This window comes from Podarcis filfolensis (assembly GCF_964270895.1).
Source record: "Podarcis filfolensis genome assembly, chromosome: 1".
Lineage (NCBI taxonomy): Eukaryota > Metazoa > Chordata > Lepidosauria > Squamata > Lacertidae > Podarcis > Podarcis filfolensis.
In genome coordinates, this window is record NC_139604.1 from 74,815,033 (window position 1) to 74,829,456 (window position 14,424).

At 41.2% G+C, this 14,424-nt stretch overlaps 1 protein-coding gene across 4 annotated transcripts in view; it reads right to left on the bottom strand.

Annotated features, from left to right (window-relative positions):
* ANO3 (anoctamin 3) overlaps nucleotides 1-14,424 on the bottom strand; it is a 238,764-nt gene that overhangs the window by 7,816 nt on the left and 216,524 nt on the right. For all 4 annotated transcript variants that reach the window (XM_083597851.1, XM_083597850.1, XM_083597852.1 and 1 more), the window contains 10 exons: nucleotides 11,563-11,645; nucleotides 10,828-10,968; nucleotides 10,348-10,512; nucleotides 7,816-7,852; nucleotides 6,276-6,387; nucleotides 5,463-5,520; nucleotides 4,291-4,388; nucleotides 3,653-3,798; nucleotides 2,650-2,802; nucleotides 1,863-2,010 (listed from right to left, as the gene is read on the bottom strand). In XM_083597851.1, the coding sequence (XP_083453977.1) occupies nucleotides 1,863-2,010; nucleotides 2,650-2,802; nucleotides 3,653-3,798; nucleotides 4,291-4,388; nucleotides 5,463-5,520; nucleotides 6,276-6,387; nucleotides 7,816-7,852; nucleotides 10,348-10,512; nucleotides 10,828-10,968; nucleotides 11,563-11,645 (1,141 nt within the window). The remainder of the gene's footprint in view (nucleotides 1-1,862; nucleotides 2,011-2,649; nucleotides 2,803-3,652; nucleotides 3,799-4,290; nucleotides 4,389-5,462; nucleotides 5,521-6,275; nucleotides 6,388-7,815; nucleotides 7,853-10,347; nucleotides 10,513-10,827; nucleotides 10,969-11,562; nucleotides 11,646-14,424) is intronic.

Sequence of the window (14,424 nt, forward strand, 5' to 3'; positions counted from 1 at the left end):
TTTGCGTATTGTTTCAGGAGGTGTGAATTACATAAAGGTAAAGGGACCCCTGACAGTTAAGTCCAGTCATGGATGACTCCGGGGTTGCGGTGCTCATCTCGCTTTACTGGCCGAGGGAGCCGGCGTTTGTCCGCAGACAGCTTCCGGGTCATGTGGCTAGCATGACCAAGCCGCTTCTGGCAAACCAGAGCAGCGCACAGAAACGCTGTTTACCTTCCCGCTGGAGTGGTACCTATTTATCTACTTGCACTTTGATGTGCTTTCGAACTGCTAGGTTGGCAGGAGCAGGGACCAAGCAACGGGAGCCCACCCCGTCGCAGGGATTCGAACCGCCGACCTTCTGATTGGTAAGTGTCAGCATCGCCCTTGAGCCAGTGTCACCAACTGGACTCATCCACTTCAGCCCCGACTGGGCTAGGCGAGCTGGGTAGCACTTCCAGAGACCACCTTCTGCACAGGAACAGGTCAAAGTGCTGTGGACTCACAACTTAGAGTTGTGAGCACCGGATTCACTCCCACAAGAAGACAGTCGTCGCACAGCAGAGTATAGCAGAGTATAGCAGAGTATAAACGACTTGGAGAGCAGCTCTGTAGAATAACTTCTTTATTCTATCTACAACTATCATACAAACTATATACAGAGCTAAATGAGGTCTAAGCATAAAGAATGCTGCACTGCACTGAGTATCTGCAGCTGCTCTTAGCAGCAACCTTATCTCTACACACGATCTCTAACACTCAGTCTCTCTCTCTCTCTCCCCGACACACTGACTGACTGACTGACTGACTGACTGATGTGGTGCTGGGGCTGAATAAGTAGAGAGCAGAACACCGCCCTCCTCTCTGGAGAATCAGCAGACTCATCAGGAGATTCTTGGATATGGGAGGGGTGAAATCTCCTCATCCTCCCCCATTTCATCCGACCATTTCAAGAATCTTTAATATAACTGCAATTTACACACACACTCCAAAAGTTGTTCTCTGCTTACAACCTTGGTTTACATATGCAGGTATCTATCTCCCCCTTATCTATGACACTTTAACAATACCATTAAACAGTCATTGCAATCACTCTGTGTCCATTAGGGAAAGAGATAAATCATAAACCTCAATCTGTGGTTCACACAAAATACACATTGTGAACACACAAATGAATAAGCAGCTTCTAGAAAAATCTTCATACATGTTTCTCTCTCTCAGATGCAAACTGACATTGCTAATTAGGCAGATTTGAACAAACCACTTTCAATACTCAAATACACGCTTGCTCCTTCAATCCTGATCCTTTTAACGTATTACACATAACCACTTAAGGTCAGGTAAGGAAATAAATAAAGCCTTTTGTGCTATTACTCTCAGCACACTTCATGCCTGGTTTAAAAACCCCACCAGAGTCGCCACCTAGGCTCTGTGGTTTAGACCACAGCGAAACTGGTACAAATTTCTCCTCCATCCCTAATTGAGGTGGAGAGAACCATGGCACAGGGATGCAGCTGACAACATTCAACATTCATATTTCTGTTAACATCCCTCTTTCTGTTGTAATTGCCTGGAGGGATGTAGTCTTGCAATATTGTTTTTTTGTTTCTAGCACAATGTTTTCTAGGTCTTTCACTATTTGGGGGCATATTAAGCAATTGAAATTTTCCAGCTGTCTCATTCACTTCCAGCATGTGACTAAAACTGAACACACACAGTTCAAGTGCTCTAGCTTGGCCTCTGATGCAATCCATTCTGGCCCACTGTAACCATAATAAAACGTGGAAAATAAAGAGCAAAATATACAAAAGGGAAAAATGCAAACTTTTGTCAAAATACAAAAGTGAGCCCATCAGCGAAAAATATAGAAACGGTGTAATTACTTTTCTTGTCTGTATCCTTGATCGACACAGGGACCATACTTGTATGCGTAAACAAAGCGTGGGATATAGTCAGAAGTAATGGCAATAACAAAAGCGTTGGTGATGACGGCTAGGACTCCAATTCCCTCAAGGATTCCATACCAGATCCCTAGGAGAGGATAATTATCATGAGGCTAAACACAAAACAAGCAAACATGAGAAAGCAGAGTATTTAATACTTTTTTCCAGTCCATGCTCAAAGAAGCCTTTGTTCTAAAATAGAATTAAATCTGCACTTTCTCAATTGCCCTGCACAGCTTGCCCTTCATTTGAACTGAGTCTAGAAAACAAACAGCTTCCATTTTTAGATCCAGTTTGCAAATTTATCATCCACAGCCACAGTATGTGATGCCTCATTTGAGACTCATTTACAATTATTACACTGCAGGTACGAAAACAACACCATTGCCCTTCCAAAAGGCTAGGACCATATCAGATTACTTCTGGTGCCATCTATTTTCATTTGGGAACTGGTGGATCACACACAGCAGCACTTTGACCTGCGCTTGGAGCTGATACAGCAGAAAACAAGAGAGTGAAAAATGACCACTGCTGCCCTCTGCCCTGGGTAGTGCAAGCAGCGTGGAACTGGATGTCGTAGGAGACCTGCTACTCAGTTCGGCTTCACTGTTTCCAAGCCAGGGCTTGGGATTTCTCTCTCATGTTGGTTAGTATTTGTAAACCAAAAACAAAACTTGCAGACTAAATGATAAAAAGAAGTTGCTACAGTGACTGCGCTTTGTCTCACCTATATCAGTTGCTCTTGCAGGCATTGGTCGCCTCCACTGAGTGACAAATTTATATGCATCAAGCCGGATTTCTATGATATTGTTGAGCAAGGCCAGCAGAGGTGCCAGGGGAAAAGCAGCAACAAAGATTGTGGTGAAGCCGAACTGTAGAACTGGAAAGAAAGTACACAGGATCAAAAAGGGAGAACCACTCTTGGTTACCCTTCTGTTTCCTTTGGAGTTCTATGACCTGGGACTTTATTAAGGTTCAGAGATTGTATACTCATGGGGGTGGTAGATGGTTGATGGAGGACCCCAGGTGAGAGTCAGGAAAATGTCCGTGTCCCAAGGTGAGAGGCTAGAAGAAAGGGAAGATCCCAGGTGAGAGCTGGGAGGAGCTACTATCTTCTGTTGGTGGTAAGGGCTAAGAATTACTTTCAAGAGAGGACTCTTATTCTATTTGTATTGTTAATAGCAGCTATTTTATTGTATTATGAAAAACTTAAAAAAAAAACCCCTCAAACTGATGGTCAAAAAGAAAAGAAAAGAAATGGGGGATCCATGTCTAAGAAAAGACAGAATTTTTATGACATTCATCAAATTACATACATACATAATTTTATTTGTATGCCGCCTTTCCATAGTTCAAGGTAGCTTACAGCACACACAAAAATCAAATAATTACAAACGTAACAAAAGTAGTCATAAAAAATAAATAAAATATGAAAAGTACACAACCAAATTAAGCAAAAAAAATACAAAAAAGATAATTAATATAAAAACCAGCAACAACTCTATCCACAATTTTAAAAAAAACACCTAAATAATACTCCAGCCTAATAGTCTATTCAACTATTCAACAGACTCACCTTTGTAGCTGGAGTCAGTCAGGGTCCCACCTTTCCAGGCCAGGTGGGAAAAGGCCTGCAAGGCAGGGAGCAGGTCTTACCCAACTCACAGCCAAGAATCTACCAGTTCTTTTCTTTTCTTAATGAAAAAGGGCAACTTCATAAGAACACTCACCCATCTCTAAGTACTCATCCATCAGACCGTGGAGATTCATGGGCTGTAGATTCCAATCTTTTTCCCACTGAGGTAGAGAAATTTTATGCTCCAGTAATTGCCCTCCTTTCTTGATCTTGCGTCGTGCCCACCAATTTTGCAGTAACCTGTATTAGATAGTCAGAGCATAGAATCTATGATAGCACTCACGGTAACAATTTAATCATTCAACTGATGGCTTAACTCATCACTGCCCTCCTAGTTTCTCTCATTCCTTGTGAATGTTTGTCTCCTAAGAAAAGGACATCCATGTGAATAGAGACAGTCCTATCAATGCCTGATGACTTGTTGATGGTGCTTGCAAACACTTTGAGAATTCCTCCCCCCAAACCACATTACAACTCTTTTAATGGCTCTGCAGATAAAGTACAGCTAAATTTTATCCAAAATCCCTTTAAATATTACAACTGATTGCCATGTCCTGCATCTAGTATTAATTTTTAGTCTCAAACTCTCCAGTCTTTAGGAAACAGAGTTCCATAGAGACGGCTTCTCTTTATGCACCTCCAAGAGTTAGCCATGCAGGAGAGGACATTCCCTTTGCCAGCAGATACAATAATCAAGTCAGCATCTGATATGATGCCTCTGTTCATACTTACGGATAGCCAAGTTCCATGAAGTTGTTCCACATCTGTTTTAAAACCATGATGACACCCATCTGCAGGCAGAGGTCTATCAAACAGCCACTGGGATGACACTGAAAGCAGAAACATAAGAAAGCAGAAACATTAAGAAAGAAGATAGTGGAAAAAAGGCAAGATACAATTGCAACAAATTGGCAGACATTTGTTGCTTGCTCAGTGGGGCAGAGCTACAGCAACAGCCTCCGGGCAGTAGTGTTGCTGCTGCTTACCGGTAGGTGGAGAGGCAAGATGGTGAAGAGGTTGGGTCTGTGTGTACGCACTAGTGGGAGCACCAAATTGGCTCCATTATTGTGTCTGCATAGCCTTGACCTTGCTGCCACCTTGCTTTCCTCCTTTTGGCGAGTGAGAGTGATGCTGCTGCCAGGAGGCAGTTGCTGTGGATCCACTTGACTGGGTAAGGATTTGGGGTTAATTAAAACATAATGTTGTTCTATATACCAGGCACGTCCAACTCCCAAGAGACTGCAATCTACTCACAGTATAAAAAGACCAGTGTGATATACCCATTGTCACTGCCAGGAGTTGTTGAGCATTTTTAGGGGAGGGTTGACCAAAGTTGTTGACCTTCCCCCCCTTTTTTGGGTTGTACATCACACCACGATCGACCTGGGACACCCCCGTGATCAACTGTTCTATACTGTTTGGAAGTCAGGTTTGGTGAGGATGATTAAATTATTATCTAATCTACTGTCAAAAGGTTGAAGAAGCAGGTTAGAAGTAGTAGTTCTGGATAACTTGAAAGATTGCACATTGCACATGCTTCTGTAACATTTTGGTTGACCTGATGAAGCTAGTACCCTAAAGCACACACACACACTTACAAAGAAAAATTGGTGTTTAAACTATTCCAGAACATACTTTAATTCCTGAAAATTCACAACCATTTTAAAGGAAAATTTTCAAAAGACGATTCGTTTTCATATCATATAAAAATATTTTAAATACTTTAAAAAAGAAACAGAATAAGAGGTTGACCATTTCAGACAACAGTAATTTGGTCCATGAGCAAAGGACTGTGTGTTTGTATACACACACACAGAGGGAGAGAGAAAGAGAGAGAGAGAGAGAGAGAGAGACAGACAGACAGACAGTGATTTTACATTGGTGCAAGTAAAATTTATCCTTACTTCTTCCAGTCGCCATCTGTTAAAAAGTTTGTTATACTTTCCAGGACGTCCAGCAAACCTGTAAAATGATATTTCGGTTTGTCAGCTGAATTCAGAAAGAATGAAAATATTTGACTCTCACACATTTTTACTGAGATAAATTAAAGTTAAAGCTAAACCAAAGTAAATCCTTATTACTTATCTCACTTTTTGTTTTGATGCATGTTGGAAAAGGAAAAGTGTATCTCCTTTTTAGTACTAATTGTGAACCTATTGTTACATCATTCTGGGAATTGCAACTCTGTGTAGGGAAATGGGATCTCCTAACAACTCTCAGCACTTCAAGCAAATCTCAGCTCCTAGAATTTTGAGGGGGGAGGCCATGACTCTCCAAAGTGCACTGAATGTATAGTGTGAATGTTGCCTCATTGTGGTAGAAGTGCATTTTGAGGGAAAATGATAAATGGAACTCTGCTCCAGCAGATGCCACCTCCACAACTGGCAGTTTCCCTCCAGATAAAAATGGAGGGGGAAGCTTCCACTTCAGTAAACACACCTAAGCACTCTTTTCCTGATAACCAAAATTATCTGAATTAGTTCATCCCCATTTCCCGAAACTATTGGAATACACATGTGTAAACTCCTCACACATATTGGTTTACAATACATACACCTTTCGCCTCCATGTAAGTGATTGGTGAAGCACTCCTCAAAAAACCGGGATGCACTTTAAATCAGAAATGACATCTATTAACAATAGATTTTAAAATATAATGTTATTTTGTTCTGGGAGTTTCTTACATGCTTTTCTCAACTCATTTCAGATATACGTACCTTCCAAGGAAAAAGGCAATGTAGAAAATGGAGCTGTTTAAGTTGACAAACTGGAAGAGGAACATTTTCAAGGCAAAACTATTTTCCCATTCTGAGTCAGTTCTAGGGTGTTCTATTAAAAAAATGCAACAGAATTCACAATATACATTAGTCTGGAAATAAACATTTCTAACTTTTAGCAGGTAAGATCTAGATTGCCATATACACATAAAGCTGTCTGTGACACTACATTTGAAATGCACTGTTTAAAAATTATTTTTAGTTGTAAACAAACACAACTATTTACATTTGCTCTGAACAAGATAAACGTTTATATTAAAATATTACAAAAAAGTCATGAGATTAAACATTAACTATCCCTTTCCTCAGTGTATTTGCTATGAGCGTGGTGGTTCCAATACAGCCAACTAATAACACTGGCTACTAATTGGAGTTTTCTTTTTTTAAACTAATGATAATTGCTGTATGGAGGGCAATTTTTGTTGAGATCATGGCTAGGCTGGGATTGTGTGCTGCTGTTTTGCAAATAATATTTTTAAGTCCCTTTAGACAGATGCAATATATGCAGCCTTTATGTACCAAGTTCTTTTCATTGAAATGTTGTTGCTGTTGTTTCCATGGGATGCTGGCACTGGAAGAAGGCTACAGCAGGAGAGCGTTGCCACCACACTGAATGGTCTGTTTAAAGTGTAAAAAATTACAAAGGAAACGAAAACCAACCCAACACTCATCCTATGAAGTAAACTAACCACAACCCCCTTCCAAAAACGTATTAGCAGTTTCTCTCTCACCCCCCCCCCCAAATCAACCCAAATATCAACACCCCATTTTCAAAATCGGCCTCTTCAAAATGGAGAGGGAAATTTGACTTTTTGAGACTTCCAAAAGCTTTGGAAGATCCATAGCTTATGGAAAGTTCAGTCGTAGTGCATCTGCTTTGTATGCAGAAGAGTCTAAACTCAACCCCCAACAACTCCAGTCATTGTTGACAGTAATAAGGCAGAAGGACCAATGGTCTTATTTGGTACAAAAAGATATATTACAATTAAATAATAATTGTCATATGCAAGTTGATGTCAAATGGATTTTTCAGCTTAATAGGAATGAGAGGGCCCTGTAAGACATGAATTATATTCTCCCTCTTTTTCCTTTCCCTATGGCACCAAAGCAAAGCGCTTTTGAAGGAAGATGAAAACAACTTAAAGGAACTACTTAAGGGAGAATTCTACTTTGTACACATTCAGCTTGACCTTAACCAATCTTAGGTGCTAGATCAAAGCAAAGGCGTTTGTAGCTGGAGTCCAGCATTCTGTTTTCACAGTAGTTAACCAGGTTCTTGGGGGAAGCTCATGGGCACTTTCTCCACACATCACAAAATTTTATACACTTTTGTCATGTCAACCCCTACTTGCCTTCTCCTCTTTCAGGCACACCAGATATCGATAGCTTGTAATTGCATATGTTACATTATCTGTGTCGTTAGACACTTTATCAGATACTAACACAAGTATGGAAACATTCATCAGTGCAAATCACTCACCTAAATCTGTTAAGAGATAGGCAACTTTTTCATATACCTGGAAAAGAAATAAGAAGAGAATAAAAGTGTTCTAGCAATGAGTTCTGGAAAGACTTCGAGAAAAATATACCACAGGTGTGTGTGCATGCATAGATGCATACTAAGCGGTGGGGGGGGGGTTGAATTTTGGTTTGCATTTTTAATGGGAAACTAACTAATTCACTTTTCATGTGAAATCAATTGATGTGAATCTGACAAATTCTTTTGTGGGCAGCTTCCCAACCAACACTTAATAGGATCAAATCCTCTTGTGTGGTGCTGATTCAGGGAACAGGAAAAGGAGGGGCCTGCTGGAATGAAGATGTCAGGCAGGAAAGGTATTCATCCACCCACCCCTACCTTCTTGCAGGAACACACAGCTGCCTGGTAGGTCTCCCCTTTTTGTAGCCCCCCCTTATCTCACTCAAGCCTGCCCCTGCTTCCTATGCTCTACCCCTCTGACAGCCCTGGATCTGGGCCTTTTACCTGACCTGTCTTGAGCTAGGGCTATCTTAACCCAGCTCAGCCAACAACCAGATTCTCCCCAAACCAGCCTGATTCAGTTCAGGACTCAGTTGCATCCAGTGCAGAGCGCTAATGTAACAAACTCACCTCTAGGGATAGAGTTAAAATGAATCTGCACTTTGAGTGCTATTTATGAAGATGCTTAAAATACAATATACAAGTCTAGCTACATAGTACATTCAGCTTCAGTATTGTGCCTACTTACTTGATAGTAAACCTCACTGAACTCAGTGGAACTAACATTCATGTAGACTTGTATTGAATTACACTGTCAAACATGTTTTCCATTGAATAATGGTAAATGTATATGTGATGTGCTTGTGGGTGATTGTTTCTAGTTCTTTGAAATAACTTTTTTGTCTGCTCTGGAGCTCCTTCATCAAAGACTTGCCAAATAAAACGGAAGAAGCGACTTAGTTCTCTAAGATTTTCACAGGACAAAATCATGGCTAACTTTAAATGCATTGAAGACACTGTATTTAGTATTGTCGTGCTCAAAATCCATGTGTCCCAGCCTGATATTCTGTTAAATAAAATCAGAAATATTATTGGGGTGTTAAACAGTAAACTTTAGCTAGATCAGGCTACGATGATTACAACTATTCTCCTCAAAATCAGTGTGTCCTAGCCAGATATTCTGTTAAGTAGTATCAAATATATTATTATGGTGTTGAATATTTAATTAAAGTACTATGTGTGTCACGCTTATCCAAACAAAGTCAATAAGTTCCTAGGCTAGAATTTCTAGTTTTATATGCGTCAGCTCAGGGACGTATATAGTCATGAAAGGTATATCCACACCCATTCTTCTTACACGAGCATTTGCCTTAGGGCACGGCCAGATTTAAATCAAATATTTATTTCCTGGAGTGTCTCCATATTTGTAAGAGCTTTGACTTTCTTTCTTTGTTAACATGCCTATACTTGCCTTGATCCTGATACGGAACTTCAAACAGCATGAATAATGGTTAGCATAATGTTTCAAAAGCCTGTTTCTCAGTATGATCCTCATCTCCTTAGTTCCTGTGCAATGATACTGAGAAATATTGTCATGGCAGACATTTGCCAGAAGGGCGTTTTGAAGAGAACACCTCAGAATCAGATACTTGGAAGCCTAAAGTCTAATCAGTTTGCCTCAGCACTGAACAGGGATGGCGGAGAAATTTGACTCAGTTAACATTTAAGGGCAAATAACCTAATATGCAAACAGAAATACAAAACCTCGAATTTTGCAATGCAAGTCTCAAAGCCAAGTAATGTGTACAAAAATGGATACACTAAAGCGAAGTGTTCATAGAGTGCATATATGAGTGAAAACAGCACGCAAAATACATTAGGGAAAGTAATATCAAAATTAAGGGAGATATGCTTTGCTCGATATACACTTTATCTGGAGGCAGGCTGCGTAAGGAGAAGCTTCATATCTAGTTATATTTGCTAATGTTGTTAGTGATTGGTTATAAGGCCAAAGCCAAGTTCATACTATAATTAGTTTTCAGAGTTGCAGTGGAAACAAAATGAAGGAGTCCCAGAAACTGGCAAACTGGACCACTTGTTTACAATTTTAGCTTACAAACTAGAATTGCTTTAATTGAAGTTAGTTTTTATTAGATTGGGTTGTTTAATTGAAGGTGCTGCCCACTAACGGCCAGAGGGTTAGAGCTGGTTGGGGGCAGTGTTGTTTAACTGACTTCCCCAAGCAGAGGTTGCTGCTGGTTACCGGAAGGGAGAGGGTCAAGGCAGCAGAGAAGTCAGACAAGTGTGGCATGGTGAGTGTTGGATTGACTCTACCACTGCACCTGTACCACACCAACCTTCCCATCACCTAGCCCCCCAACAGGGAAGCCAAAGAAGCAATGCTACCCCACCACTCTCCCCCCCCAGCTGCTGCCCTACACAAGGAACAAATGGTATACCAATTCTACATTTTAATTCATTTTGTATATACTGAGACGACCCTTCACTTATGAATAAAGATTGGGAACTTACAACATTAAGAGACATGATGATCATAAAGTTGATGCAGACTCCTGTGCCTGATGTCGCAAACTGCCAATACTTTTTAATGAAATACCACTGGAAAGAGGCAAACTGCTCCATAGCCACAAGGCGATAGACTACAACTGCAAACACTGCGGTGAGGACTAACGAAATCTGCAAACAGATAAAATTAAGAATATTTATACCAAAAATAGGCATTGGCTGGGAAAAGATTCCACAGAATTAAAGGCTTGTAAATACTATGAAATCATCACATTTCTTTCAAGACTGAGTTGCTTGTTTATTTTTCAGTTAAAATAATTATTTAGCCCTCAGACTAAATTGCAGACAATGACCCGCATTTCCTTATTTTACTCTACTATATAATGAATTACCTCTGAATCTGAGAAGAACTATAAACAATTTAGGCTGATAGGAAATAGCCCGTAATTCCTTTACAAAATGTCCAATATTTTTTAGTGACTTTACCATGAAGAATATTCCTGACACAGACACCATCAGTCGACTAAGTTTATCAGGGAAGGGTTGAAAAGGTTCAGGCTTCCCTGTTATAGGATTCACTCGTTCCACTTGAGAATATTTTGCTTCAAATTGGGGGCGAAGCTCTTCCTGCAATTACAAACATTTATTTCAGTTCATGCCTGAAGTGGTTGGCATGTATACATATGGCACAACGATGAAAAAATTTAATACTTCCCTTCTTGTTGATATGCTCCATATACTTTATATATCACTTCATAAAGTATTATGGAATTTTAACACTAAGCTGCTCTGGGAAAACCCTGAAGATAGATATCTTTAAAACTGCTATTTGACAAGCAATGTGATATCAGTGCCAGCTGAGTGTCTTACTCGTAGTCCTATTTTAAAATTCTGTTTTCACACATTATGTCCCTTTTAGATATTTATTTGTTGGGGATCGCTGGGCCCTATATCAGCAGCCACATCCCTGACCTCCGCACATGAAAAGCTGCACGTCACTCAGATCCATACCAGATACTGTATGTATGATCTGGTACCCTGAAAATGGAGTGCCCATATTGTGCCCACACATATTTAGGTGTATGTGCATAGGCGGGTGAAATCAAGGCAAACTCAGCACTCACACAATATACTAACATCACATGCAAAACTTCAAAAACTCTGGCACCCTGAATGTAGACATCAAAACTGCTGTTGTAATGTACTTTTTATGAATCTTACCTCTTCATCTTCCCAGTCTATAAGATCCCAGTCATAGGTTAGCACAGCCCTTCGCCTCTTCCAAAACTCTAAGAACACTGTAGCTGTGAAAGCCATGAATTACATGTTAACATTAAAATCAAATGACCACCGAGCTCAATGAATTGCTCATTGAATTGCCTTTAAAGTGCAGTGTGATTAAGTTGACTAGGACACCAACTATAGCACTGTGATTTGTCCAGTTTCACTGGCCCTCTAGCTCCTCTTTCTGCTGCAGCTGAAAATTATGAAGAAGAGTGAATCTTCTCTTTCTAGCCAATTAGTGCTGGGTATCGTTTTCAAAAAATGGAAACCTTCTGCACTCCAGAAATTCAAAAGCTTCTGCAAAGCTAACTCATTTTTTTAGTTTAGAAATGCAATAGTTCCAAAGAACCCCAATGGCATTGAAAGAATTAGCTTAATGGGTAACATCCAATTACAGTGGTGCCTCGGGTTACAGACGCTTCAGGTTACAGACTCTGCTAACCTAGAAATAGTACCTTGCGTTAAGAACTTTGCTTCAGGATGAGAACAGAAATTGTGTGGTGGCGGTGCAGCGGCAGTGGGAGGCCCCATTAGCTAAAGTGGTACCTCAGGTTAAGAACAGTTTCAGGTTAAGAACGGACCTCCAGAACGAATTAAGTTCTTAACCCGAGGTACCACTGTATACCCTAATGCAGGGAAATTACTTCACCCTGAGGGCCACATTTCTTTCTGGGCAACCTTCTGAGGGTTGAATGCCAGCGATGTGTGGGGCTGGAGGCAAAAATGAGCAAAGCGACCATGTTAATTTTACTTTTGTGCAGCAGGCTAGTTTCCACACACCCACACCTTTACTATTCTCCATTCAGACAAGCATGAAGCATTAAAACACATTTCAGTTGGGGGGGGATGCCTGGATGGGAACTTGAATAAAACTTGAATAAAATATTTGATGCCCCCTAGTAAGCCCCGCCTTACACAAGATGCAGCACACACACACTATTTGAATGGGGCTCCCGTCTCCTCAAATATTTTATTGCAGGGGGTGACAGGACCTTGGACCTAGCAGTAGGCTGCTATGGATGGGAAGCAGGGACAGTAAGGCCTGTGACTTGGAGAGATTTGCCAGGGTTAGATAGAAAGCTCTGAAGGACAGCATTTTGCTTCCAGGCCTGAGATTCCCCATTGCTTCCCTAATGTGTAATGCTTACACCTAGAGGAGAAACATCCAGACTGGCACGCGCTCTCTCTCTCTTTCTCTCCCTCTCCCTCTCCCCCCCTCTCACACACAGCCAACAGCTGTCATTTGTCAAGACTTAAGAGTTTTAGGACAAAATGAAACCTAATCAGGCATGAAGCTACATCTATGAGCTTTTCTCCAATCCAACCCCTTACTCTACCCTACAGAATCTCTGGGCTACAGACCGAGAATACATTCCCTATCTTTGCAGGGATTAGGCGACAGAAAGACCCAGCTCACATCTAACACTCAGCTAAATCATGGCCTAGCATGAACCATGCGGTTCCCTGGAGTGAAGATAGCAGGCACTGGGCACTCCCCTGGTTCTGTGGCTATTGCAATAAACAGGACTAAGCTATGGTTTGGCTTAGCATGATGTCCCAACCCAGGCTCATGGTTTGTAGCTAAGCTGCAACCTAGGTTTTTTCTTGATTTACTACTCATGGTTTGTCTGAGGTATGTAATGTTAAGAAATCCATAGCTTAGCTCTGGGCAGCATGGCAAGAACAGGGCCAGAGGATGCGTGCAGCAGCTGTGATCTCCACTCTAGGACAATGCTCTCTGATCTACTGTCCATTAAATATAACAGGTAGACCTGAATTATGCTTCCTGTCAGGAGTCTAGGTCTACCAGCCAGGAAGGAAATAGGAGACAATTCCATTAAGCTGTGCAGTGAGACCTCCACAACGTTACTGTTTGTAGTGAACAACATTCCATTTTAAGAAATAAAGGTCTTGATCTTGGAAAAGGCTGTGCCCATGGAAGTCCCTGCACTCATCCTGTTGCCTTTAATAGCACTTCAGATGGCCATGGGAGAATGCCTGCATGGATTTCTCACCAACAAAAGCACTGAGGAATTATTTCATAGAATCATAGAATCATAGAATCATAGAGCTGGAAGAGACCACAAGGGCCATCGAGTCCAACCCCCTGCCAAGCAGGAAACAGACCGAGTATTTGAAGTACTCTTAAAGCTTTCAAGAACTGCAGGTTAGAAACAAAGCAATTGACACCCCTCTTTTTGATATAATGGCACAGGAGATGTTGTCTCAAAATATTAGCAAAACAAAGACCAGACCCAAAGACCAGAACTTTGGTCAGATCAGTATGTTACCTGGCACAATGTAGACCCACTTCACACAAGAAATAGATGTATTGTTTCTGGGAGCTACATCTGATCAGATATATTTATAGATTGATCAAGGGTTAGCAGGAGGTGGCCATTCTGCTTCCTATTCCCACTTGCAGCCCTGTCTACAAGCCCTGCCTCCAAGTGACCCTTTGAACTGTTGGAATCTAAAGCCATATCAGTCAGAGGAATTGGCCACTCTCCAGGTGCCCGGCTTGGATTCCTTGTTGATCTCCCCCGTCTCGGCTCCCGGCAAGACAAGGCCAGATCTCTATCGGCCGATCCTTCCCAACGTGAGAAGAACACAACCACTCCTCCCCTGTTCCCTGCCATCCCCAGGGAGGGGAAAGAGACAGACAGAAATGTTTTTACATGCCTTTATTTCTGTCTTTCCAGCAGTGCAGAGAAAACATGTCTGCACTCTCTTTACATCAATAGCAGAGAGGGAATACTCCTCCCATGTACTTCCAGTACAGGGTCATGTGACACTCTG